This window comes from Acomys russatus, chromosome 15 (assembly GCF_903995435.1).
Source record: "Acomys russatus chromosome 15, mAcoRus1.1, whole genome shotgun sequence".
Lineage (NCBI taxonomy): Eukaryota > Metazoa > Chordata > Mammalia > Rodentia > Muridae > Acomys > Acomys russatus.
The window spans coordinates 59,662,491-59,690,291 of NC_067151.1; the positions used below are offsets into that span (position 1 = coordinate 59,662,491).

At 39.6% G+C, this 27,801-nt stretch overlaps 1 protein-coding gene across 1 annotated transcript in view; it reads left to right on the forward strand.

Moving 5' to 3' along the window:
- Positions 1–27,801, forward strand: part of Lrba (LPS responsive beige-like anchor protein) — a 540,702-nt gene that overhangs the window by 488,469 nt on the left and 24,432 nt on the right. Inside the window, exons 49-53 of the mRNA XM_051157393.1 lie at positions 3,447–3,536; positions 8,211–8,388; positions 13,136–13,198; positions 18,812–18,967; positions 24,873–25,040. Coding sequence (XP_051013350.1) covers positions 3,447–3,536; positions 8,211–8,388; positions 13,136–13,198; positions 18,812–18,967; positions 24,873–25,040 — 655 coding nt within the window. The remainder of the gene's footprint in view (positions 1–3,446; positions 3,537–8,210; positions 8,389–13,135; positions 13,199–18,811; positions 18,968–24,872; positions 25,041–27,801) is intronic.

Genomic DNA, 27,801 nt, shown 5'->3' on the forward strand with positions numbered 1-27,801 from the left:
CAGTCTTCTCACTGGTGTCCCCAGAAGCTTGCCTCCTAGGAGATCCTGGACCCTGTAAACCTGACAGTCAGTCTTAACACTCTTCTGCAGTTGTTCATCCACATTTCTACTCACACACGCTCTCTGCCTTCTTCCTCTCTTCAGCAGATTTTCAAGTATAATCACTCCTCAGGGTTTAGCTCTGGGTCCCTTTGTGTCTGCTTCCTGGAGACACTGATGACCCTGTGATCTAGACCCCTGAGCCTCACCTCCTTCACAGCTCTCTGTGCATTGAGGTTCCGTGTAAGAGTTCATTGCAGAGAGTGAGGGAGAGGACGAGCACACACACAAGACAACAAAGCCAGGCAGGTGACCATTTGGGATGAGTGACATCCAGGTCGATACCTCCCGTATCCCATCTCAGCGCCAGGCTTGGGCTTTCTTTTGCATGTTGCACTACAGATTCCGAGTCTGACAAAATTTACTATCTTTCTCAAGTCAGACTGGCCCTATGGAACAGAAACCCCTGCTTCTGTCCTTTGCTTTACTATTACCTGAAACTGTAGGCTATTTCAAAGAGAGTGAGATAGTCTTGTCTTCTTATTTCATTGCCAAAGTCATCAGTCTCTACAGCCTATTGATTTTTTTAGGATGTAATTCTCCCCCTCATCCCTTTGTTTCTGTCATATAGCTTCTACAGGATTAAGGTGCTCAACTCAGCTTTCAGTCTGCTCTTTAAACCTTTGGAAAGATCACTCTGTCTGTGGACTCTTAGCTGAAAACTACACTTCAAAATTCAAGCCATATTTTCAATTTTCTAGAATGCCAGCTGCCATTATGGGCCTTCATAAAGACCCAAAGTGTTTCTCCCTTCAAACTTAGTGACAACAGTTGCATTTGATTTAGTGCTTTGTAGTGTGGATGTGCTAAGTATGATGCTAAACACTCCATACACATCATCTGGTAATTTTCCAAACAGTTCTCTGAGCAAGGTGTTGGGATAGTCTCTGTTTTCTAGAAGGGGGATAGAGATTAATCTGTTTGTTCAAACTCAGACGGCTACTGGTAAGTGCAGAGTGCTAAAACAATGTGTGCTTTCTCTCTCTCTCTCTCTCTCTCTCTCACACACACACACACACACACACATACATACACACACACACACACATTCAGGGGTTTCTTTCTGGTGTTTTTGTTTGTTTTGTTTGTAACTTGACTATGTGTTTTTGGGGGGGGGGGAGTGAGGGTGGGGATGAGTTTGTAGGTAACCAGGTCCTGTCACAATGTCAAGAGGGTGGACACATCAGCACCAACCCTTGTCTCATTATACTGTTTGTTTTGTTACTGTATTTAAATACAGCATGTTTATTGAAATGATGGTAAGGACACAATAAAGATAATTCATAAAGTTCATACTTACACTCACATTTTTCTTGTGCTCAGCCTCATCCCTAATGCCTTACATTATGCATAGCAGATGAGGAGACATGATGGCTGAAGGATTGACAGGTTGGCCTCTAAAGTAAAGCTGCTTAGGTACAAATTTTGACTGACCATTTAATTACCTTAAGCAAGACACCCAAGTTCTCTTCCTGTTTCCTTACCTATAACATGAACAATAATGTCATGATAAACTGTAAAAATTAAAATCTATAACAAAATCAGTGACTTAGAAAAGTTTCCAGAGAAAGAAAATTCTAAATAAGTAGTTGAGAGCTGTCCCCAGGGGCAGCTGTTGACTCCATATTAAGAGTCTAATTCATGCAAAGCACCTTGCCCTGGTATTTATCCAAGCATCACTTAACCTAATTACTGTTAGTTTATGGGTAAGAACATATAAACTTAGGTTAAGAAACTTAGCATTAGATCACATAGTTTTCGGATATTTTGAGTGCAGAATTTGAACACGGCCCATGTTGGCTCTGCCTCCCCACTTAGTTCTCATAGAGATACTTTCAAGATTTTCACCCTCTGTGGGTTTGAGGCATGTCTTCACTCACTAGACATATTGTTTCAAAGTATTATTCAAACTTCCAATTACATTCACCTAACAGAAGGTCAGGTGTGTGTGGTGTTTACCCATGATGCTAGCACTGAAAGGTTAAAGCAGAAGAGTCATGAGTTCAAGGCCAGCCTAGACAGTTTAGTGAGACCCTGTTGGAAGGAAAAAAAGAAGGGGGAGGGAGAAATGGCCCCAGTGGGGGAGGGAAAATATATATAATATGTATGCATATATATATATTACATTTCCTGATCACTTAAGTGCTTTCGTTGTTTCTACAGGCTCCTTCTAAAGACTATTAGAGCTCTCCTCAGCAAATTAAAGTTTCAGATTAGTATTGGACAGTGGTTATATTTCCTTGTTTATGATCTATTAGGTGTTTTACAGCTTAATGGTTCTATAGAGCATACAAAAATTGGAGACCTACTCTCTTAGGGACGACAATGACAACATTTAAAGGATTTCTCTGTCTTTCAGGTTTAGAGTTAAGAATGGATACTTTGCTGCTGTCCAAGGGTCCTGTATATTCTGGCTTCTTTTCTTGTCACAAGTCCTTCAGCATTTATTCATTCACTCGGGTTAGACATCAGGGCAGATTCACAGAGCCTCTCTCATGGGTACTGTGTACTTATTTTTCATGAGAGGAGACAGAATAACAGGTAAACAAAGTCACTAGATAACTATAGCTCTGAGCAGGCGTCTTCTCCTATGGGCCTGGGGAGTGGTCATCTGTGCCGCATGGACAATAAGAATATTATAGGATATGTTTTTCAACACAAATGTGCACACCACACACACACACACACACACACACACACACACATGTTTACTCACACGCGCACATGCACATACCTTCCCAAAAGGGCACACACACATGCTGTTCTGCTTAGCTGGTCCTGGCTGCACTATCTCATGCTGGGACACAGCATATGACTTTTACTTTGTTGTTCAGCCCCCGAGGTTCAAAGAGGCTGTCAGCAATAATGATCTTCCTGTGGCAAACGTAATGCAGTGTCAGGCCATGCTCATAGGTATTGTACTGGATTTGGTTTTTTCACCCTCCTTTCTACATCCCAGAATGAAATGGAGTCTAGAATCAAAGCAGCAACCGTTTTTCATGCTCCCCGTAAAAGAGCAGCTTCTCATCGGTCCAGGTGATACAAACAGAAAATGAAAAGCAAGAAGACAGTAATGAAGGAAAAAGGACGCTTTCTCATTGTAGTGCCTTCCTTCCGCTCTGTGTCACTGAGCAAGATGAGAAGGATTTTCAATTCTGTAAAACCTTGCACAGTACTGCAGGGTGACCTCATCCTCAGTGCCCCAGCCAGTGCCTAGGCCTCAAACATGGGTTGATTTTCAACACGAAACCAGCAGCAAGTGTGAAGTATAACATTTGGGGTAGCAGTTATTCTCCTGCCTGTAATTAGCTCCTCTTAACCCTCAGACTTGTCTGTGCCCCTTTTAGGCTGTTGAAGCTCAAATCCGAAGTTTTGGACAGACGCCTTCTCAACTGCTCATAGAACCCCACCCTCCCCGAGGCTCTGCCATGCAAGCGGTGAGTACTGTTTCCACACTCTTCTCGGCCTCCTCTTCAGCTCACTCTTGCTTTTCCACACCAGTCTTCCACCATGCGTGAGGTTCTCTGCCTGGTCCTCCTCTCCTCACACAGTGGCAGCCTGCTCACACCCAGCGAACACTCACTATCTATCACACTCTCCCGGGAGTGTTGAGAAAATTAAACTTAGCTGCAGCGCTTGTATTTCATGGATTCACGGGGTTTTGCTTGCTTGGGCCACAATTGTCATGTCTCTTCACTGTAGAATAAAGGACTCCACGTATAAAACTGACTTTTTTTTTTTTCTAATTTGATCCTGTGAGTTTCTTGATTTGTTTTGTTTCTTAACATCCCACTGTATTTTCTAGTTTTAGAATTTTTAAATTTTTAAATTATCCTTAGTGGAGGTCAGGCCTGGGGAGAATGGGATGGATGGCTGTTTGGCACACACAAACCTGGCTTGATGGTTTCTTGTGATTCTAAGGTTTGACCAGCACTCTCACACTCTTCTCATATGGCTTGCTAAGTTACACTGGGAGTGGCCTGAGATGGGTAGGCTCCTCCTTCTGTGTGGACTTTCATCTCTTTTGTCCTTAATAATGGGTCACCCCCATGGTAGAAGAGTGTCCAAAGACAGAGCTGGTGAGGCTCCTTGATCCCTGCTTTGAATATTCACATCCTATATGCCAAACTGCATTGTCCAAACCTGTCAAAGCCAGCCTAGAAGAGGACTGTTCTGCCTTCAATGTGTGTGTCTGGGCACAGGGGCAGGTGACAAAGCAGCAGATTCACATGATGAAAATACTCTGTAAACTGATTATAAGTTTTTTTTGTTTGTTTGTTTGGTTTCTTTTTTGCATTGTGCCTCATGAAACAGTTTGTTCATTACTATTCTAGGTGTAGAATAGAGGGAATATAAAGTCTATATGTGTTAATCTTTTGAACAACTTGTGATAAACCCAAATTCCATGCAGTGGTATAGAGCTGTCAGCATTATGACAGATGGTAGGAAGGAAAGATGAGTAGCCAAGAGGGCCTGAGACAGAGGTGGTGCCCTGCTGGCTAGCCTCTGATCTTTTCTCTTTCTCCCTTTTTTTATATCTTTTTCTTTTTTCTTTTCTTTTTTTTTTTTTTTTTTCTGTTATTGCCCTTTTTAATTCGTCCAGGGGTCTTTCTCCCCCCCCCCCAATAATAATGTGAATTGGCCATAATAAGCTGCAAACATTTTTAAATTATTTGTTTCACCATTTCTCTAGTGTTTTTAAACCAGTGAGGTCAGACTTAAATGAGCATCAAGGGTGACAGAAGGAAACGCGAAGAATGAACATTTCACACGAACAAAGAAAGATAATGCCATAAGCATAGGAAGAGTGATTTATGCTTGGGCATATGAATTCATCTTGGTAATAGCTTGTGGATGGAGCTCAGGCTGCTGGGTGATGGCTGACAGAAGCCCTTCCACTGCTCCACTGACCTGCTCCAGGGTCACTGCACAGCCATGGCTCCTGGGCCCATGTACCGTTTCTTCCTCGTGGCAAGAGATTATTGGCTCCTCGAGGCAGATCTGCAGGGTAGAAAGCCATTATTATTTTTATCGTCTGAACTCAATATTTGAACTGCTTTTCAGACCTAAACAGATTCTATTTTTAATCTGATACATACATCGGTAGCAAAGAAAGGAATGTCAAAAAGAAACCACACTTTTCAGCCAGCATACTATTAACCTGGGGAGCCTGGATAAGACTTGGTTAGCTGGAGAGGACATCCTATTGAGACTTTAGGCGAGAGTAGCATGGAAGAATGGGGAAATAGTAGGACCCACAGGGTCCTGGAAACCTACAAGAAGAACTTTATGACAGGCAGATCTGGATCCCGGGGTCCTCCTCAAACTAAGGCACCAGCCAAGGAGAATATAGGCAGTAAGCTTCGAACCCCTACCAAGACCTAGCCGAAGAACAGGATATTCTCCACCGTTGAGTGGAGAGTGAGATCTGACTCTCACATGAACTCTGGTGCCCCTTTTCTGACCATGTCCCCTGGATGGGGAGACCTGGTGGCACTCAGAGGAAGGATAGCAAGTTACCAAGAAGAGACTTGATATTCTAAGAGCATATATAGGGGCAGGAGGTCTCCCTCAATCACAGACATAGGGGAGGGGAGAAGTGGGAGGGAGGGAAGAATGGGAGGAAACAGGAGAAGGGCTAACAATCGAGATGTAATATGAATAAATTTAAAAAAAAAAAAAAAGGCTTGGTTAGCTGTTTCCTACTTTTTTCTCAGACTGGCTGGCAGAAGCTCCCAGGGTTAATAAGAGTTTGTTCTACCAGTTCTCAGCTTATCTACAGCTGCTGCCACTGGCATAGCCTAGCCCAGCAGGGCAGAGCATGCTCCCCTTCCCAGAGTTTCCTCTGAGGGGCTGACTGGAGGGATACTTGGTTCTAAGGCAGCAGTCCGACAGTTGTACAAGTTCTGTCTGTTGCTTGCTGTGGAAAGTGGCTTGTCCTCGCCATGTGGCCAAGAGTTGGCCCTAAGAGTCACTATGTAAACACAATGTTCTTCCTACACTTGGTGGTGGTGGTTGTTGTTGTTTTCTCTGCTTTTTAAGGCTATAAGCATTAAAATTACTCATTTTAAGCCTGATAATATTTACAGTATGAGTTGCTAATATCAGAAAAATGGTGGAACTTCCTTCCATGGAGATTTTATGATTACGTTGTACTCTGATTTTCTCTGAGTTAATAAATTGACTTTAGCAAATTTTATTTTTGAACTATATAGTTGAAAAATAAGGCTTGGGATGCAGAAATAGTTTACATTTCCTTTCCACTGGATTTTTAAAGAGCTTGCTTCTAGAACATTATCATTTTTCTTGTTTCTCATCTTCTAAATCTAATTTCATAAGACCCATATAAATAGATCTTTGTATAAAAATACTGATATCAGGGGTCTTTAGAATTAAGAGCCCACTTTTTATTGATTGTTTTTAGTAACATTCAGATGAGTTCCCAACTAACTGCACCCCACCATACACTCATATGAATGTAGTAGAAATTAAAGCCACCTCGTGCTGCGATAAGTGCAGGAGCCATAATATACACCAGGTGTAGTAATTAGCAGGCACACGAAGGCTGCCTATGTGTCTGCTCCTGCTGCTGCTGCCGTATCCCCCTGTGTTTTCACACCATCAGATAGTTGGATTTAATTGAGGCCACATCAGATGAGGCATTACTGACACCTTTAATTGAATGAGCATCCAGGGAGGATTAACTCATAATATTGATTGGCTTTTAGCCACTTGCTCAGAAGGGTGTCTGGGTAGCTTATTAGTTGCCTTTATTTACACCTTTATGCAAAGAGTGCAAATAGGAAATCTTAGTGCAATATGTTTTTCTAAGTACTCTTAATAACTTTTTTAAAAGGACTGATAATAAAAATGCAAATGTATTTAATCTTTTATTAGCAGTTCTGAATAAATGTGTTAAATATATGTGCCTCCACATTTACATATACCTGGTGTTTTGAAATATGATGGAAGGAAAGCAGCCAGAAGCATTTCATCAAACTGCTTCAATTCTGAATGATACTAATCAGCTATTAGAAAATAGACATGGTAGGAGAGAATTGCTGAAAATGCACAGTGCAATTACTGTGTGATAGCAGAGGAACACAAAGGACAAATAAAGCCAATAAATTAGAGTAGAGTTCTGGGTGTCTTAGGTTATGACATATGGGTTGCAGGAATGATCCAAATATTTAATAATCTTCAAGATTTATTTTGTTGCTGGTTATTATTATAAGAGTTTTTGCATAATATTTTCAATTAATTTCTGACTTCCTAAGGACAGGTCAAAAATGTCCTGAGCTTTAAAGACTTCTTTGTAGTTTATAAAAAAGGAGCATCGAGGTATTTCTTCTTATCCCTGTTTATGCCTTGATGGACTATATAAATATATTGTTTTTATAAGTACATTTACATTGCTTTGAAACAACTTTATAATTAAGTTTATATATTGCGTGCATAAATTCTCTACCATAATAATAAATACATGCTTCCTTATTTTTAAAAAATATATCTGTTTTAATCGTGTCTTAGTTGTCAAAATCTTTATGTAACTTTATGCAATTTTACTTTTATTATCTTTGGAAATTACCTAAAGCTTGCCTTTATGCCGTTTGCCTATTCTCGTTCTTTTTCTTTTCCTTTGTGTATTAAGATGAGCATATCACTGGGTGACACAACTGGAGTAAATTAATACCGCCCCCTATATTTGAATCTAAAGCACACCATCTTTCAGGGTTGCAGGACAGTGGGCAAGGAAAGGGAGTCAATGAAGTTTGTAGACTTTTGCATCGCTTTGGTTAATGCATCCTACCTCAGTTACCAAACATTTACACACGAGCTGGGAATGTAGCTCAGTGGTAGAGCACTCGTCTAGTATGTTGGAGGCCCAAGGTTCAATCCTGAGTGCTGGAGGCGGGGATGCTAGTGCCATGTGCCATGGGCAAAGCAAGCTAATCATGAGCACAGTTGTGCAAAACTGTCTGAACACCACACTTCGACTTGTGGCCTGTTTTAACATGATCTTCCTCTTCTTCTCCCGCGTCCTCTCTCTTCCTGTGTCTTCTTGTTTACTTGGGTCTTGTCTGTCCACTCAACAGTATCTCCTCCTGCAGAGTCCATTGATGTTCACAGACCAGGCCCAGCAAGATGTCATCATGGTCCTAAAGTTCCCTTCAAATTCTCCTGTCACCCACGTTGCAGCCAACACCCAGCCAGGTTTGGCAATGCCTGCCGTCATCACTGTCACTGCTAACAGGCTCTTTGCTGTGAACAAGTGGCACAGCCTTCCTGGTGAGTAGGAAATATTTGAACTTTTACACATTAGTCTCAGTCAAAATGCTGAATGGTTTAAAAATGCTTAAAGACATCCAACCTGCGGCATATAGTGTTAATGTTAGACTATTTTAGCCTCTGATGGTTTGTGTTTAATCCTTGGCAATAAATACTTTTTTAATGTAATATTTAGTATAGTGGTGCGATGTGTTATGTCTGTAAGTGGTACTCAGGTACCCCACTTCCCAGAGCATTCATTTGGATTACACCTGATGAAAACCTTTGTTTCACCTAGTATCTGCCAGACTTTTGTTGTTGTTGTTGGTTTGTTTTTGTTTTTGTTTTTCGAGACAGGGTTTCTCTGTGTAGCCTTAGCTATCCTGGACTAACTTTGTAGACTAGGCTGGGCTTGAACTCACAGCAATCCACCGGCCTCTGCCTCCCGAGTGCTAGGATTAGAGGCATGCGCCACCACGTCTGGCAGATACTCTTTTTTCTTGCTCTTTTGCAGCTCTGATTGGCCTTAAGGTCTTACACAGCAAATCATGTTCCACTAGTTAAATCTCTGCCCCTAAACTTATGCTTGGCATGGTGAAATTTTTGTGGAGGATATAAATGGCACAGTATAAATACTGTGGGCTTGTAGTACTGCCTTCTTCCACTGAATGCTAAATATCTATATCCAATTGAAATAACTATTAGAGTCTAAGACCTTCCAAGTTTGTATTAAGAGTTTATAGATACAGTAACCACTAAAATCTCCATCCAAGTTGGAAGAGGCATCAGCATTTTTCTCCCCATCTCGAGTCTTTACCAGTAAAGACGCTGAGACTGCATCATCCCCCATCACCGTGGCTGGGCAGTGGCAGCTGGAATTCAAGTGTTCTTACTATAACTCAAGGAATTAATTATTGCTGTTTTTGGAGCAGGAATATTAGGACCTGAATTCTTTTTCCCACTATTTTCTTTCTTTCTTTCTTACTTTCTTCCTTCCTTCCTTCCTTTCCTGTTCTTTTCTTTTCTTTTCTGGTTTTTCAAGACAGGGTTTCTCTATGTAACCTTGGCTGCCCTGGACTTGCTTTGTAGACCAGGCTGGCCTTCAGCTCACAGAGACCTGCCTACCTCTGCCTCCTGAGTGCTGGGATTACAGGCGTGCCCCTCTTCTACTATAATTTTTTTTACACCCTTTAAGGTATTTTGTGGGTGTGTGTTTTACCTGCATGTATGCCTTTACATCATGTGCATCAGTGTCTTTGGAGGCCAAAAAATGGTGACAGATCCCCTGGGACTGGAGTTACAGATAGCTATGAGCTGTCATGTGGATACTGGGAACAGAACCTGGGTCCTCTGTAAGAGCAGCCAGTGACCTTAACTACTGAGCCATGTCTCCCAGTTCACCATAATTTTTAAAATACTGTTAAGAAGTTTAGAAATTTTGTTTAAGTCTTAAAGATAATTGGCTTTCAAAAAAAAAAAAAAAGCTAATAATACAGGTAGAAATGGCTTGGTATTCTGCTCGTCATTGAATCTATAAAGGTTGTGTAAAGCACTTGAACCTTGGTGGCCTTGTCCAAATCAAATGTAAGAGATTTTGGAATGAAGAAGCAAAAAGACATTCAAACAAAAATGTGGTATATTGACTAAACTCAATAAGGGAACTTTCAAAAAGAACCTGTAATTGGCATCAAAATTGATTAAACATAGCCATTTTCATGGCCAATGGAAATGATACACTGTGTATAGAAATGCCAGTATTTGATTAGAGAACAGATTTCTGAAAAGTGAAAAAAGGAAGATTGAAACAGCTCCTTATTGCTTCTACTATTAGATCTTTTTGTTCCTGTTTCTTCAAGAGACATGCTAATTTTGGGGGGTGAACATTTTAAGAAATGTTAATTGCTCATCTCTCTAATTCCTGCTCATGAGAAGAGGGACATGTTAGTGGATGCAGTAGAGGATTTCCCTCTTCTCTGTGTAGCCGCATAGGGGCTTTACAATGTCCCAACGTGTGCAATGCCAAGACAGCCACAAGTGATTCTTGTACTAGGTAACTATTTGTAACAGCTCTGAGGACTCAGTTTCAAATGAGTGACAGCATTGTGCTGGAGAGATGGACCTTTCAACTGTCGCAAAGCCCAGGCTACATTAAAGAACTGAGAACACTTAGTTGCAAGAATACTAAGCCTTGAGGACTAAGCTCTTGACGTTTCCCTTTTGAACCAACCATGTCTCTAACTAGCTTGCTTCTCCTAATACTTGGTAGGCAAGTTTCTTTCCCAAATCTACTTTTTCAGTAAGTACACAAATTAAGTTAATGCCTGGTTCTACCCCTAGAGTCCCGTTCCTGTATATCCTTCCTTTGCTAGTGCAAGCACACCTATTTAAGGTTAGAGCCTCGGGCTGGCACGCTTCTGTGGGCTTTGCCTGTCACTGACCCCTGTGCTCTGTCATTGCCCCATATCTACTTCAGCAGCAGTGTTTGTATCCACCCTTCACATATATATCACCTTCACAGTGTGACATGGCAATACAGAGAATAATGACATGAGCGTTCTCCACAGGAAACTGCCTTTTTAGAATATGATACCCAGATCTAAGCTGCACTTCTATCTAAAAATTCTCGGCATAATTCCGTTATACCTGTGCCTCTTTTCAGATCTGCTCAGGGGACCCTGATTTTTCATCCCATCACATAATCCCTCTAAATGTCAGTATGTCTTGATTTAAAACACAAGTCCCTAGCAGTTCTTCTTGGTGAATATCAAATTCAGATTACACCAGTTTTTCTTAAATTTTTAGATTCTATTTTCTGAGGACCTAGGGTTTCCATAGTCTGTTCATTAGGTCATCTTTGTTTTTCCTTTTTGATTTTTGTTTCTTCTTCAAGTAATATTTCTGTCCTGACTTACAAAATGAATACTTTCTGTCTGTTAAGTAGTCGAACATATTCAAAGTTCAATCCCAAGTACTCAAAACAAAACAAGGCAAAAAATGTTATTCTCTCCCCTCATTAGAAGGCCGTTGAAGAGCCTCTGGATCATCTTGTGGGGTATACTGACTCAGTCCCTCAACAACGGAAGTGTGTAGGTTGAGCCATATTCAGTTGTTCTCTCTCTGTAAATCAAAAGGCAGGTAATGACAAATCCAACTTATGCCATCTAACCTATATTTTAGGGCAGGAAGCTGAAGCATAGAGGCTGTAAGATTTGCACATTGTGGCAAAACTAGGGCTGGATGCTGCCCGAACTCTTTAAGCTCCTTTCTCCAACAATTGGCTTCAATGTTTTTATGGTCTTAGGTCTCAGCAGAGAGCCACTCTGAGTGCCTGATCCGGCTGGAAGTCAGTGGCTCTGCTGGGTAGGCCAGAGGATGAGTGTATGTTCCCAAACATTGTCTGTGAGCCTCTGTAATTTCTTTAGCAGCAAAGCTAGTGAGTCACAGGGTGAGATAGAGAGCTTTCAGCTCCTTCAGTTTCTTACCCACTCACCTATATATTTTTTTACTGCCAGTATTGGTCTCACTCAGATTTTATCAATATTAAAAGCCTGCAAAGCATCCTTCAAAATGTGACGTTTAATAACTAGAGAAAATATACCCTAATAAGTTTCAAAGAAATCCAGTGAACTCGTAAAATGTACTGCATCTTCTTTTCAACCATCAGCAGCAGTCAGAAAGCTTCCTGATAGCTGCTAGTGCTGAGCAGAGCCGGGGATCATCCAAGCACTGCTGTCAATACTCAGCATCTGAAGGCAGACCCTGGCCGGCCGGGATGAAGGGGGTCAGCATCTGAAGGCAGACCCTGGCCGGCCGGGATGAAGGGGGTCACTGGAGGAAAAGAATTGAGAAAGGGCCTAAAATTCAGTGATCACAACCATGGATCTGGAAAGGCCACCTGCACAACACTTGATCTTTGGGGTTTACAAAGCCATCAGATTCAGATGCAGAGCAAGCTGGCAGCATTTTTCCTCTCTACCTGAAGTCTTTCCTATCTCTTGCAGAGAAATAGCTTACAAAACCTCTTTTCAATTACAAAGTAACCAGGCCTGCATCTATAAAACCATTTTGAGAATGGAACAAACTATTCTTAGTATGGATTGATTTTTCTAACTCATTTGCTTCTCAGGGTATTTTTAAACCGAAACCATGGAAATATTAAATATTAATAAAACTTTATAAAAACCCACACTCCAATCTTTAAGAAAATATTTCAGTCAGATGCATTTAACGAAAACATTTATCTGCGGATACCTTTCTTTATTTTTATTCAAACTTTCAATTGATTGATTTTTAGTGATGGATGAAACACTAAATGTTCCCTGACTTAAAGCTTTCCCTTTCTTCATCATAAACTGACATTTTTGTGGATCCTTTGTGCTGCAATATTCAAAACTGCCTTTTTAAGAAGTAACAAAAAAAAATAGTATTTGCTACAGTCAGCAGATGGTTGTCACATTTTGTTTTCAGCACGCTTTACCACTTAATTTTGTTTTGTTGCAGCATCAGAGGCTGCCAGTCAAGCATCTGCCGTATCTTATGGCCGAGGACTGGAGCCACTGCAATGGCACATGTTCAGAACAGCACTAATCTAAAATAAATGTTTAATAAGTCAGCCATAAAAGCACCTGGATTTTTATCCCTTAAATTTCACAAAATTGCATGAGAGATTTGGAGGCTGGAAATGATTCTACATAATGTTGACTTGTATAGTTTTGTGGTTAAGTATATGAAAAAATAATGCTTTTTTTTTTTCTTTTGTGAATTCCAGCTCACCAAGGTGCTGTACAAGACCAGCCATACCAGCTGCCAGTGGAAATCGATCCTCTCATAGGTCTGTCACTTCTTTCTCTCTTTGCGATTCATTAAGCTCTGTATGGTGGCCCTGAAGTGTAGATTACAGTTGTTTTTCACTTGCTGGTTGCTGGGAATGGAATTTTCCTGATAAACCATTTGCATGCAAATTGGAAAGCAATGAGCTGTGGCTATGCTGGTATTTCATCAACTCCCCCTCGTTGGTTTGCCTAATTTGAACAGGCCTAGGACGCGTGTCACTGAAAATTAATATGGATGCTGTAATAATGTGTGATTGAGAATGCGCATGAAGTACTGTCAGGATAATATTGGATCTTTTCATCACTCAGACTTGTTGATGAGCAGGAGCGAGGTGCGTTATGATGAATTGGCGCAAATGTAATGTGATGGAGCTTCTTTGCTAGGGAAATTTTCATAATAACAGTGGGATTCTTAGCAGCACTGTGTTGTGAAAAATAAAACTGTAATGCCAGGGTCTCATCATTAAAGGAGATCAATCCTTTCTTCCTGGGCCCTCTGTTCAGTCAGAGGGGATTAATGTGCAATTGCAGAGCAGTTTCAAAGTTGAAATATATTACTCAGCCAATGGTAGTGTTAAGATATTTGTATTCATTTTCCTAGAGTCCTAGAGCCAATAAATTGCCATTGGAGGTTAAATTTGTTGAGGGAGAGTAAAAAAATAAAAAATAAAAAATAGGGAGGAGACTAGAAAGAGCCACTGGGAACAAGGAGAGCACCTGCAGCAGATGACTTAGAATTGTTCATCTCTGTTCCGGTGTTGAGCTAGTTAGCTGAAATCTCTACTTAGCATTTGTCATGCTTAGCCATTGGGATTTTAAATATGGTGTCACCATCTAGATTAAACCTTGATAACTTTTAGAATTAAAAAAAAAAAAAAAAAAAAAGCAAACACTTAATTGCCTTGCCATGGGCGTAAATAAGCAGCATGAATATTTGGTCTATAATTTGGGCAAATTTACCCTGAACAAATAAATTTGTTAGAATGTTACCATTTTACATATACATTTTGCATATGAATGAGCAGATTTATTATTTTAAAAATCTGTTGTGTTCCCTGTTTTATGTTATGCCTTTTTTTTTTTTTTCCACTGAAGCCTTTGCCACAGCAGAACACTAAATGGCTGTCATTCACTAAAAGGTTTCCTACTACAGCATGGACAAAAACCTTAAATTCAAAACCAATTCATTAATCATTTCCCCAGTAAATACTATTCTGAATTTCATTTTGGTTCCTTAATTTTGTTTTGCTTTAAGAAGATCTATTTGCTACTCGTTAAAAGTAAAAAAGCTAAATCTTCACTTTATAGTTTTAAAATCAAGAAAATAAAGCCCATTTGCTAAGACATGTAAAACACTTTCTGAATTATAGGTTACTGTTTGCTTTAAAACATGGCAATGAATATTCTGTAATATAATTAAGCGAATTCAGCCAGTGTGGGCAAAATGTCTTGGTAAAAGGCCAAATACTAAATATTTCAGGCTTTGTGAGTCTTAAGGTTTCAAACATAGTTATTTAACTCTTTCATCACAGTACAGCAGCCACCATGAGCAATATATGAATAAATGAGTGAGATTGCTTTCCCATAAAGCTTCATATTTAAAGATGCCATGGGTCAGATTCAGCCTACAGGAAATGGCTTACCATGGGAGCTTCCAGATCATTAGCCACCAACTAGCCCCTCCTCCCACTAACGTAACTGTGTTATGTAGCCCAGGCTGGCCTTCAAGTTCAGGATGTGACCTAGGATGACGCTGGACTTCTGATCCTCCTGCTTCTGCTTTCTAAATGCTAAGGTGTCCTAGCTATGATGTAGCCAGTGAGGACCCATCCCAGGGCTTCGTACGTACTAGGCAAGGGCTCTACCAAGTGAAGAGAACCCAGCCTCCTTCTCACCAATATTAAAATTAATACAAAAGTTTTTGTCATGAGTCCAAATAGTTAAGATTTCTAGCAGAAGCTGGGTATTTAAAGTGCAAGCCTTTATTCCCAGCACTTAGCAGAGGCAGACAGATCACTATGAGTTCAAAGCCAGCCTGGTCTACAAAGCAAGGATAGCCAAGGCTACACAGAAACCCTGTCTCGAAAAACAAAAATATTTTTTCTAGCAGAGTAGAAAACATTTGTAATATATCTAGTAGAATTTCAAAAAAAAAAGAATTGATATTCAACATTTTTTATTTTTAAAATACATATGAAAACCCTCAACAGTTGGGAGTTTTGCCAAAGCCTTTCTTCACCTTGGATTTATAACCTATTTTTTCCATGTAGTTTTACCTTAACTTTTAAAACTTGATTACTATATTATACTTTTCAGCCATAAACATGTGTATGGAAATTTAAACATGTCTATAAACTTAAATTTTTCTAGGCACTCAGGCTCAGATTTTCTTTACTTCATTAAAAATTTGGAAATAAGTAAAAACATCACACACCAAAATTAAAATTAAAATCTTAAATCAATTACATGAATACTCTTTACAATTTTTCCTTGTTTTGTTTTCTGTGTTAAAGCCTCATTCTGTAGCCCAGACTGGCCTTGAAGTCACGCCCCTCCTACTTCAGCCTCCAGAGTGCTAGGCCCCCAGGCGTGTGCTGCCACCCACCACTCCTTACTTACTTATGCTTGTAATTAACTCTACAGGCTTTTAGTGTGGCACTGAAGGTCAGCACGCGCTCCACCACTGAAGTGCATCCTAGCCCTCTAATAAACTTCAACAGTATTTATGAAATATAAAACCAAGCGCTTACCGGAAATAAGTCTTCTGTCAACTAGATGGGTGTTTTCCCTTGTAATAGCTCATGTGTTAGTGAACACGGGTTAGTTTTTACTTGGCTAAGACTTGTTCAACAGGTCTATTCCTGTTAGTTCGGTTGTGTAGCTGAGGAGTGCTACATAAGAAAGGAGATGGATGGGAAAGAGAGCTGCTTTGTTCTAATAATGCCATACAGGTCTTTGAACTCTAATATGTAGCAAAATCCATGTATAACATATTAAGAATTACTTGTATGGCCTAACTTTTCATTTTAACAGTACTGTTGAAACTTATTTTTAATGATTTGCTAACTGGTAGTATGATTAGATCCTCAGTCCAGTTTCTTGAAGCCATCTGACCTACAAAATGATGACACCTAACCGCTCACTTTTTAGTACCATCAATATTTTCATTGTTCCTGTTCTGGGCTCCCAGGAGATTTTAATCCCCAGGGATAAAGAACCATACTAAGATTATGCCTGGAAGGGCATATGACATGGCTTTATGTAAAGCAAAAGAAGAAATAAGAAAGGAAAACTCACAGGAGAATTGTCAGGCAAATCAGTTTCAGACAAGAGAATATAGGAAAGTTGAGGAACTAGAAATTGGTTCCCATAAAACCATCTGTGCCTGTATCCCAGGGGGAGTCCTAGACTCCCAAAGGCAGTCATGCCCCAGTTTCAGTGCTGCTTATCTAATCAAATATACCAATTTTATTGAATGAAAATATTGTAGCATTGGATCACAAAATAAGTTTACTAACAAAAACAGTGGAATAATATAAAGGCTCTTATAAAAAGGATAGGATAGACAGACAAGGGACGAACAAACGGACTGACAGATAGGTGGATGGATAGGCAGATGGCTGGATGAGGAAGTTTCCAGTGTCAAACTTCAATTAAGAATTCACTTAGAAAGCAGTTCATCTGCTGCCTGTAGTGGGACACACCTATAGTTCCAGCACTTGGGAGAGAGAGGCAGCAGGACCCCCAGTTCAAGGCAGTCCTAAGCAGAGTGTGACATCTTTTCTCAAAAACCAAAATCCAAGACAAAAAAACAAAACAAAAAAAAACCAGTTCATTTGGATGCTGAAGGAACATCAGCCTTTGCTCATGGGTGCTGTGATCCCTCAATTCAAAATTATGTGCATGTCCAGCCTTCCCCCAAACAGTGAGAAGTAATGGTCCAGGATCAAAAGTCATATAAATACTGGCAAGAAGGGACAGTTTTAAAGGTTCTGCATACAGCCAGGCGTGGCAGTAATTGGTGTAGGAAGTGCCACCCACATTGTTGTCCTGGGTTTCTTGGAGTATATGTATCTCACAGTTTCACTGCAGTGGGGGTATTTTCTCTGTGGGTGATGTGCTGTCATATCTGTAAAACCTCCCCTCATCTGCCAGCGACTTCTTGTGTGTGGGGGAAGGAAAACTGGTCCCCAACTGGAATTCTTCCTATTTTGCTATCGCTGCTACTTCCTACCCCATTAGCCTTCCAAAGCACGTTCAGTTACCTTCTGATTTTAAGTGGGTAAGTTGTGTTAACAGACATTAGTAGGATTCTATATGTAAACATTCATGTGGGTGTGTTCTGTTTATGTTCAGGACAGCTCAGGCATCAGTGGTTCTCAGCAGCCCTGAGAGTAATTTAAATGCTTTGCTTTCTTGGTTGGTTGGTTGGTTGGTTGGTTTGGGAGACCTTATATTAAACTCCCCTAATATTTTGATATCATGTATAATGACTAGAAAATAGGTAACTTTGAATTTTTATCAATAATGTATAATTTCTTCCCTCAAAAAAACTGAAAAGAACTTAATAACTAGATGCAGGAATTTGCTTTGACTATTCCATTCTGTTTTCTGGAGCACTCAAACTGCTTTTGTGGTGTGTGTAAAAATTCTTATTTGTAATTGACAATGACTAAAAAACAAAGGTTCTGTTTGATGGGCCTCATAACACTGAAGAAGGAGGAGGAGGAAGAGGAGGAGGAGGGAAGGAAGGGAGGAAGGGAGAAGGGACGGACGGAGGGTGGGTGGGCAGGAAAAAACAAGCAAGCATCAGCTGGAATTGCTCTTCTGACAATGGCAGGTCCATGCTCTTCCCACTGTGTGTTCTCACTATGTGCCTGACCTAAGCCTACAGGCAGTCCCATCTCAGGAACTCTAGCATTTAGTGCACACTGCCAGGCTGTCTCATCCTTTCGCTTAAGTCAAGACATAAAGAACGTGGCAGTGTGCTGTGCTTTGACGTCTTTACTTACAGGACCTTTAATAAACCCTCATTCTTGCCTTTGCTTACATGTGCATGCAGCTGTAAACAGGGGAAACGGGAGTTCCCTTCTAGTCAAACTAAGACCCGTAAAGGCCAAAGCAGTACAAGATGCTACAGTATTTCAAATATATGACATTTAAATCTTAATATCTTTTCCTTGTGACATAATGTTAAAGTAATAGATTGCCACAACCTGAATCCATCCTCATGACAATAGACATAATGAGATTGTCAGAAACAACCCAAACTGCAACAAGATCTAGAGGCTGTAATCCACTTGTCCTGCCCAAGAGCTAGAAAGCACGTTTTGTGGTTTGTATGCATTTTTAATGGTAGTATTCTATTTTTCCCCTCTAAGCAAAAAGTTTTTACTTGAATGTAACAGCTCACACTGTTTACCATCTGTCTTTTCACATACTGTACTTAAAGGTCGAGTGGTCTTCTGGCTCCTGCTGCTTCCTCCCTTACTTCCAACTCCAGCATGGCAGCACTGTAGGATTTCTTTACCCATGTGTGTTTAATAGTTTTTCTTTTTCTTCTTCCTCCTCCTCCTCCTCCTCTTCCTCCTCCTCCTCCTATGCCCTCACAGCCTGCGGCACAGGGACGCACAGGAGGCAGGTCACTGACCTTCTGGACCAGAGCATTCAAGTCCATTCCCAATGCTTCGTCATCACTTCTGACAACCGCTATCTTCTCGTCTGCGGCTTCTGGGATAAGAGTTTCCGTGTGTACTCCACAGACACAGGTAATTTTCACTTTTTTCATCAGTAAGCCCAGGATTATGACTTAATAAAAGAATGTTTTCTTATCTTACTCCCAAAAATGAAGAGGATGCTTCTTCCCTTTCAGAAAACAGTGGGCTAGATCATCTGTTACTGAGTTAGCTTCAACATGGTTTTAAGAGGCAGTACTTCAATAGTTTTGTCTTCCAAACACCTCTTCACAGAATAAATAATTCTATTCTGCAGGCAAAGCCATAGATGTAAATATTATACACAGATGTGAACCAAAAGTTTTAAGGCAAGTGCACAAACACAGCAGTATACTTAAAAATTATTTTTAATTATTTTATTCAAAAGGCTTTCTTTTCCATACTGGAAAGATGCGTGAAGTCTTGTCTTTTTCAATTCTGCACGGAATCTTCCTGAGAAATGCACCTCCATGAAGAGCAGCTGACTGCTGACTTCATATGTGGCAGGTGCTCTTGTAAAATACGAAGTTTGCGTCTGCACATGCATTTACACACCCAAGAGACAAACCAAGTCAGCTCAGTGTTATTACTGCAGATAGAATCCATGGAACTTTTGCATGTCAGAAATTCTAACTATTGATACATTTAATAGCATGTCTTTAAAACATTTTAGAATCTGTCAAAAAAGAAGATAAATTTATAGACAATATGTAGTTGAATAAAGTTAGGTATTAATTAGATATTATTTCACTATAACTAATCAATAGAACTGTGGCATGGATTGTTTAGTTGGTTTGCTTTGACTCTTGGTACTGCTGAGCACACTCTCTTCCACCGTTGGATGCCCAGTCCCTGTAAGAAGACATTTCAGATGAAAGAAGGAAATGCACGTATCGAAACTAAATGCTGTGGGAGTGGGAAATTCTATTTCATTGAAATTTCTAATTAAGTACTTTATAGAAAGTCCTCTTTCAGGCTTGCTAATAATCCTTATGAAATGCACGCCCTTGCTTCTGTCTTAGTAAGCAGGTGCACTGAACAGTGATGGTTCTTCTTGGACTTCAGTGTGTGTGTGCTTTACAGCTGAGAGAACAAAGCGAGGTCACTCTGTTCAGCAGAAATATTTACAGAATATGCCCTAAAAATATTTGTAGAAATTATTCTATTTTTTATTTATTTGCTTAAGGAAACTGACTTTCATTTTCTATAGTTCACGTTGATGTAGATTCATGAAAGCAAACATGGCCACCCGAACCTTTCTGAGCAGCTGAGCGTTCTCTAGGTAGTCAGTCTGTGAGGTGGGTTGTTTTAAAGTGAAAATTCCACCAACATTATGTAAAACTGAAGAGCGAACTGATGTTTTCTAAAACTGCTCTTCTTTATTGTATAAAGTCTTCTGGTTTTGGTAATCTCGTTCAAATGTATCCTTTTCGTTATGGCAGAAAGAATCTTAGCATTATTTGATACACTTCTGCCCTCACAGACTTCTAGGTACATCCCCTCATAGATGTCTCTTGCAGTCTTTTAGACTGCCTGTTGCTCTTATATTTTCAAAGGTACCCTTAAAGTTCTCACAGTAAGTTCATCTGTCCTTTGGGCTTACAGTTTTAAAAGTTTTGACAGTGCATAGGATTAAGTTACCACCTAACATGCCTTCTGGGTGCAGAACAGCTCCATGATCCCCAATGCCCTGGTCATGGCATGTCACCTGCTAGCTGTCACCTTCTTCCCACACTCTGGCAACACTGCCAGGGATGGCCTTTGCCAGCATATGGGTGGAGTCATAAATTACATATCAGTCTCCCATTGTGACATGTGGAAGCTTTTGAATTCATTGACATTCCCGATTATTTTTTTTATTGTAAAGACATTAAATACCAAATGTATATGTAAAGTGAATCTAGCTTGACTTCCATGCAGTGCTAATAATTGACAGAATTCCTGTGTCCATTCTTTTTTTAGAACTAACAAAATTCTTCAGCATACATATTATTGTTTCAGCTTCACAAATACCTTGTGGGGTGGACAGATGTCCTTGTCCCATATTTCAGATAATAGAACTGCGACTTAGAGAGTTAAATGACATATTGAAATTTAAGTAGCTAATGGTGACAGAACTGGGGCTCGGGCCTGGCCCTTCTGACTTTATATGTAGTGTTCGTTTTTGTTACATGTTGACTCACATAGGTGTCATCGTCCTCCGTTAATTTGGAAACCACTGTAATTTGTAGCCCTAAGTTCCTGTGGACCTGCCATGTTCCATTAGACATAAAGTTGATAGTATTCCATTCCCTCACAACAAAAACCTTGCAGTACCCTGTTTTAAAAAATACATGTCTCTGTGTATGTAAAACATTTCATAACAAGTATTATTATTTTAAACTTAATATCATTGAACTGACTTTATAAAATAAAAATTTATATTTTCTATAAAAGTGCAGAAAAAGAAATATCAAATGATATTTCTTATACTTTCTTAATGTCTTGTACACATAATCAGTTGCTAGTTTTATTTAAAAGTAATTTCAACTAGGAAAATAGGAATTTGTGTTTTTATGACAATAGATAATATCAGCTAGTTTTTTCCTTAAGTTTGGTGGAGAAGGGGAAAACTGTATGATCAGTTCATATATAATGGCAAAGCCATCACAAGTGTTGAATTCAATTATATTTTAGCACACAAGCCAAAAAAAAAAATCCTACTCTTATTAGATTGGGGAGGGGGATACTGGGGTTGTAACAGGAAATTCTTGAAACATAAATCATGTTTTCAGGGCACAAGCAGAGCCACAGAGGCAACAATAAAACCTTCCCCCAGCAGTCGGAATTATTTTCAGGCCACATTTAGATGCAGTCGTGCAGAGTCCTGTGCTGGGATTTTTTTTTTTTTATATGTAGCACAGCTGTCAAATAAAACATTAACTAGAAAATTTGTTCTGTCAAAAAAGGGATATTCTAGTGTTTGTGGTAATAGTAGATAGTAGTGTGTGGAGAGGTAGGCTGGTATTAAAGGAAACAGAAAAACAAAGGCTGAGGAACACTTATGAGATTATCAGAAAATAATTTACCAAAAAGAGCAGCAGGTATTTATACTGTGATTTATTTCAGAGGAGCAAGCCCTCTGAATCACAGCAGCAGCAGAGATTGCCAGTTAGGCTGCCAGAGCAGGGAAAGCAAACCTGCAGAGACAGTGTTTTCCCAGGTCGGGCCTGCAGAGTCAACTGTAGAGAATAAAACTAAGCCAGATTAAAATAGGGAGCTCCTTTGCTGTAACACTTATGTCTCCCTCCCTTTTGGATCTTTCCTCCGTTCATTGTTTTTAGATTTTTCTTTTTGTAGAATACTTGGTGCTCTTCATCATTGTGGGTTTGTTGACTTTATTTCAATGTCTGTCTTCCCCATTGGCAATGAAGACCCCATTGTGGGAACCATGCACCCTCACCATGTAGACACTCAAGAAAGCCCAACGCTTGGCATCTAGTAGAGACTAGGTAAACACTGTGAAAGCCTCATCATTTTGATTGCTTAGGGGAAAAAAATTAAACAGTAGGAATTTTTAAAAGAAAAAAAAACCCACAACAACTAAGTATCTCTTTTCCTCACACTGATATTGGAGAAACAGAGCAGTTGCTTAAGGAGAAATAACATGGAAATCTTGGAAAATTCTATATCTGTAATGAATGCATCCCACTTTCACAGCTAATTTTTTTTTACATGGTCCCCGAACTAGTTGGAAGTTAAGTAAGCTACCCAACAAACAGTTGTTCTTTGCGAGGCTCCCAGTGCACCAGGACACCTGGGTCTCCTGGGTTCCATGGACCTCATTTACCTAGTTGGTAGTACAACCCCACAGAGTTGCTGGATTCCAAAACAGACATAAGCCTTGAATAACACAGTCACATCACGTCAGCAGTTCCAGAGCTCTCTGCACTTAGAGAGAGGCTCAAGAGGAAGTCACTATTCAGGCTGTGGTCAAAACATAGCACTGATGTGACTTGCCAGGCTTCTTCAGTGGTTAAAGCATACGATGAACTCTATCAATGAGAGTGCAGCCAGCTGCCCATCTTTTACATTCTGCCCTGCAAGATGTGATGTGACTATTTACCACTAAACATCTTCACTTGAAAATAATATAAAAATTGTTATGCGTTTCATATTTAATTTGGTCTTTTAATACCTTTATTTTAAAATATTCTTTTTAGCATATACCTTACTGATATAATCTGATTTTGTAAATGAAATGTTCTAGTGTCAATTTACAAGGTTGAAAATGTTTGATCTGCCTTAATTGCAGCAGGAAAATTTACTTTATTAACTGTAATTTGTACCTGAAATAAGTCTGGTTTTAAGGTTGGTAGCAGTGAGTTCTACAAGCCTGCTGCTCTCGAATGAAAACATGCATTTGACTTTTTCTTGATGTAGATAGTGTTTCACTATTTTATATCTAAATTTAAACCATTTATAATGTCTTAAGTTTATTAAATAATTTAAAATGTTAAGTGAATACTTTCTTATTTTTACTTATTTTCTTGAAAATTGGCCCGGTGGTAGTGGCACTACCTTTAATCCTCACACTCAGGAGACAGAGACAGACAGATCTCTGAGTTTGAGGCCAGCCTGGTTTGCAGATCAAGTTCCAGGAGAGCCAGGACTATACAGAGAAACACTGTCTCAAAAAAACAAGGAAGGAAGGGGGAGGGAGGGAGGGAAGGATAAAAAGAGGGAAGAAGTAGGGCATGGTGGCGCACACCTTTAATCCCGGCACTCAGGGAGGCAGAGACAGGAGGATCGCTGTGAGTTCAAGGCCAGCCTGGTCTACAGAGTGAGTCCAGGACACTCAAGGCTAACACAGAAAAATCCTGTCTTGGAAAAAAAAAAAAAAACTGAGAGGGGGTGAGAGGGAGGGAGGGATGGAGAGAGAGAGAGAGACAGAGACAGACACAGAGAAAGAAAGGTTACTTAGTACATTTAGATGCCAACCTTTAACTGAGAACTTAGGCTTTTGAATAGTTTTATATATTTTTGTCCTACTGACACTCACACTCCTTTTAAATCCATGTTTAATGCTGAAGGTAGACAGTCTGTAATATTCATTGTACACCATAGCCTTTTCAAGGGGAAATGCTAGCTATAACCTAGGGTGGAACAGAGGCGCTGCAGGTACCTACTTCTTTAGACAAGTCTATAAATGATACCACGATGTTGGTCAAGCAAAGACTCTTCACAACAAGAACTTGGTTTTTGTTTCTGACGCTGTCACGTGGTTTGAAGCCCTGACTGTGTATGCTGACGAGGTTCCTCTGCACTGCCCTCAGTCCCTCCTGTTAGCCCCACTGCAGTCTTGATGGCAGCATCACCCCCAAAGGAATTTTCATCATTCAGAGAATTAGAACAAAGAAAGAGTGACGGGGTTCAAATTGCAATCATAATAAATTGTTCCTTTCATCAAAAGTTAGTCCATGTAGTCCTGGTTTGAAAAAGTAGGAACTCTCTTCGAGGTGACCCAAGAACAGAGAGCTTCCTTCAGGGGAGGCTGCTAGTAAGCCAAGCTCTGGAGGGCTTTCCTCGGGAGGCAGCAGGCTGAGGTTTTGAGTCACAGAGTAACTCCAGAAAGTGTTAAATGGTTCCAGTGTAAGTGTTCTCCTGGGCCTGCTTTAGCCAGTAATTATTATTCTTTTGTAATTTATAGTAACTGTTTATAAGGATATGATGCCCTCATACTCAATTATTACTTGTTCAGAAATTCTTAGCACACACCTTTCAAAAATGTTGTCATTATTCAACTAATTTTTTTAACTATTATAGATAGCATTTACAAAAATAACAATCAAAATGCTACCATATCAGAACCTTCTAGAATCTGAATTATTACGGCATAATTGTCTTTCAGGTTATGTATTTGATAGAAGTTTGCATTGTCTTTTAATTGTGGCTTAAGTGAATTTGTTTTGTATTTCAGGAAAATTGGTCCAAGTGGTGTTTGGCCATTGGGATGTCGTCACTTGCCTAACTCGCTCTGAGTCATATATAGGGGGAAATTGCTACATTCTCTCAGGGTCACGTGATGCAACCCTTCTTCTGTGGTACTGGAATGGAAAGAGCAATGGGATTGGCGATAACCCAGGCAGTAAGTACCACCTTCTTAAAGTGAACTTTTATCTGTGATGTAGTAGAAGAACAACACTTTGAGAGAAAATGTTCTGTCCTTACGGTGAGGACAAAACTGAATTATCGAGCGTGTTTTATTTCTACGTTGTAATTTAAGGTTGACCTAGATGACATGATTACAAACATCTTACAATCACTGATAGTTCAAGTCCACATATGAAACCTTTGTTTCATGTTATAGTCATTTTCATGCAGACATGTTAGCTCTTGGCTGCAACGGCTGTCACTGACTAAAATAGAGGTGTTCTCATGAACAATAACATGTAACATGAAGGAGAAATTACATATTATCTTGTTTATTGAATTCATGTTTTAAAAAAGGAAAATAAAAGCTATAATTTTGGAAATTTATAAAATTAAGCTTTCGTTTACATATTAAAGATAAAACACATCATAAAAGGCCAATATGGAATATTCAAATTGGCTCTTGGCTTCTCAGATGGGAAATGAAAATGTTCACCAACAGCATTAAACATCTTTCAGGAACTGCACTGAAGGCAGTAAAACAACAACCAAAAAAATGTGTAACCATTTAAAATTGTAATTCACAGAAGGCAAAAAAGGAAACAGCCACCATTAAAACCAATCGCACACAGCTGCAGCCAAGAGATGGCTTTAAAAAACACATTAAGAAGTAGGAAAAACAATTAAAGGGACCACCTGAAAAATGAGAATTTAATTAAAATGATTGTGACAACAGAGAAGAGTTCCTGTAAGAATAGCTATAGATTTCCATTTCATAAGGTAGACATTGTGACTGCTCTTAAATATTTACCATTTCTTAATTGAAAGCTGGTTGCAGTGTGTTTGGTTAAGGAAGGCTCACGCTATCACCTGAATACGGGCCCTGTGTCTGGGTGTAAGTATATTTCACCCTGTCATATTTTCGATTGACTTCTCCAGTTTGTGCAAAAATGGGTAATACTTGTGACAGTGAACACTTTGTTCAAAAAATACTAATATTTATTTAGTAGGGTGCAAAGTTTTTTCAAAGCCAGTTTTTCTTTTTATACTTGAGAGATCTTGCATTGGATCATAAACAAACATTGTGTTCAGTTGCTATCTAATGGACATATTTATGACTTTAATCAAAGCTAATCTTCTATGTGAGTAGGATAGAAAAATAAGTTTAAAGTCCTGATACTGTTGGTGATCCAGTCTCAGCACTCAGAAGGAACTGCAGTGTGTTTGTACTATGGGAAAGGCGGCTTTGTACGTCCCAACTTACACAGACAGCTCTGCTTATATATGATTAAAGTCGGCTTCAAAAGATAAAAAGTCAGGGATTTGCTTTTCATTCTCTCTAAATATAAACTATATTATCCTTAGACCGAGGCGGGTGGGTTCTGATGCCTCTTCCTTTCTGGCCTCCTAGATAGAGCAACTACTTTCAGTTTCTTTTTTCCTGTTTCTTTAAATATAAGATTAAGTAAATTATCTCAGGCAAACCTAAATTTCACATAGATAATACATAAATCTACCGCTTTGTTATTTGTCTCAAAGTATTTAGGAAAGCCTTTTTCTTGCCTTAAAATGTTTTATGCATGTATAGCAGTTTATACCCACAAACACAGATATTTGCGTCTTTGTTTTTCCACTAGACTTGACTGCCTTCTCAGTGTTAACGCAGTTCTCAGCAGTGTGTGTTCTGAGAAATAGCTGAAGCCTTGCTCACAGCTCTGGCGTAGAACTGCTGTAGCATTTCAGAGATTTAATTCTGTTTTAAAAAAAAAAAAAAAAAAAAAAAACTTCAGGTTTTCAGAATATTTTATATCTATTTATACATTAAATGAAAAGGCCATGTATTTAAATATTATTTATTTAAGTACTTTATAAATTGTCCTAGAGATGGTTTTTATATGTAGAGAGACTAGAAGGAGTGATCAAATACTGGGTTCATTGTAGAAGAGAAATCTAACTTCCTGGCTCTGCTGTGGCCCTTCTCTCTCATCTGGGAAATAAAGCAATGGAGGTAACTGTTATCAGAGGCACAAGGTGCTCAGAGGACATCAGTCACCACACAAACACCATCTTGGCTATATGTGAGAATTTTCCCGTTTTCATGCTGTGTCCGCCATTCTCTCAGTCTCTGTAATATGGTGGACATTAACACCTAAGAATGCAGGTAGTAAAGAGGAGGGAGTCAACACAGCACATCTAATACAAACTTCAGAAAACTGTAATGTATTTTGCCTAAATTCTATCTCCTCATCTTTTCTGGCCCTTTTATAATATCCGATGCCCTAATTCAATTCCGCTTTAGCTTTGAAGAATGCATCCGGGAAAAAGGCAAGCAGGTACTTATTTCATACTGTTAGAATTTACACACATTAGAATTGAAAGATGAAAAACAAATAGCAGACAATCCCAGAGAGTTTTACTGTGTGTAACTGTTTTCAGCCTTCCTGCTAGCTGGTTCAGTTCTCTGCACCTCAGGCTCAGTGAAGGCTGCAAGCCACTGCTGGAGCCGGAGCCTCAGATGAGCGGTCAGACTCCTGCGGCCCTCTGCGCTGCGGCCCTCTGCTCTGTGTCTGGGAACCGCCGATAAACTCACGAGAGAGCAGAGAGCGACCACGCACTCGCATGCAAGCACTTGTAGAGCGGCTGTACTTCAACCTCAGTTCTTTTATTACTTGAAAGGAAGAAAACTGGAGGAGGGGCAACCTATTGCTTTTTTTTTTTTTTAATACTAGTTCTTTCGGCTATTTAACTTTATTTTA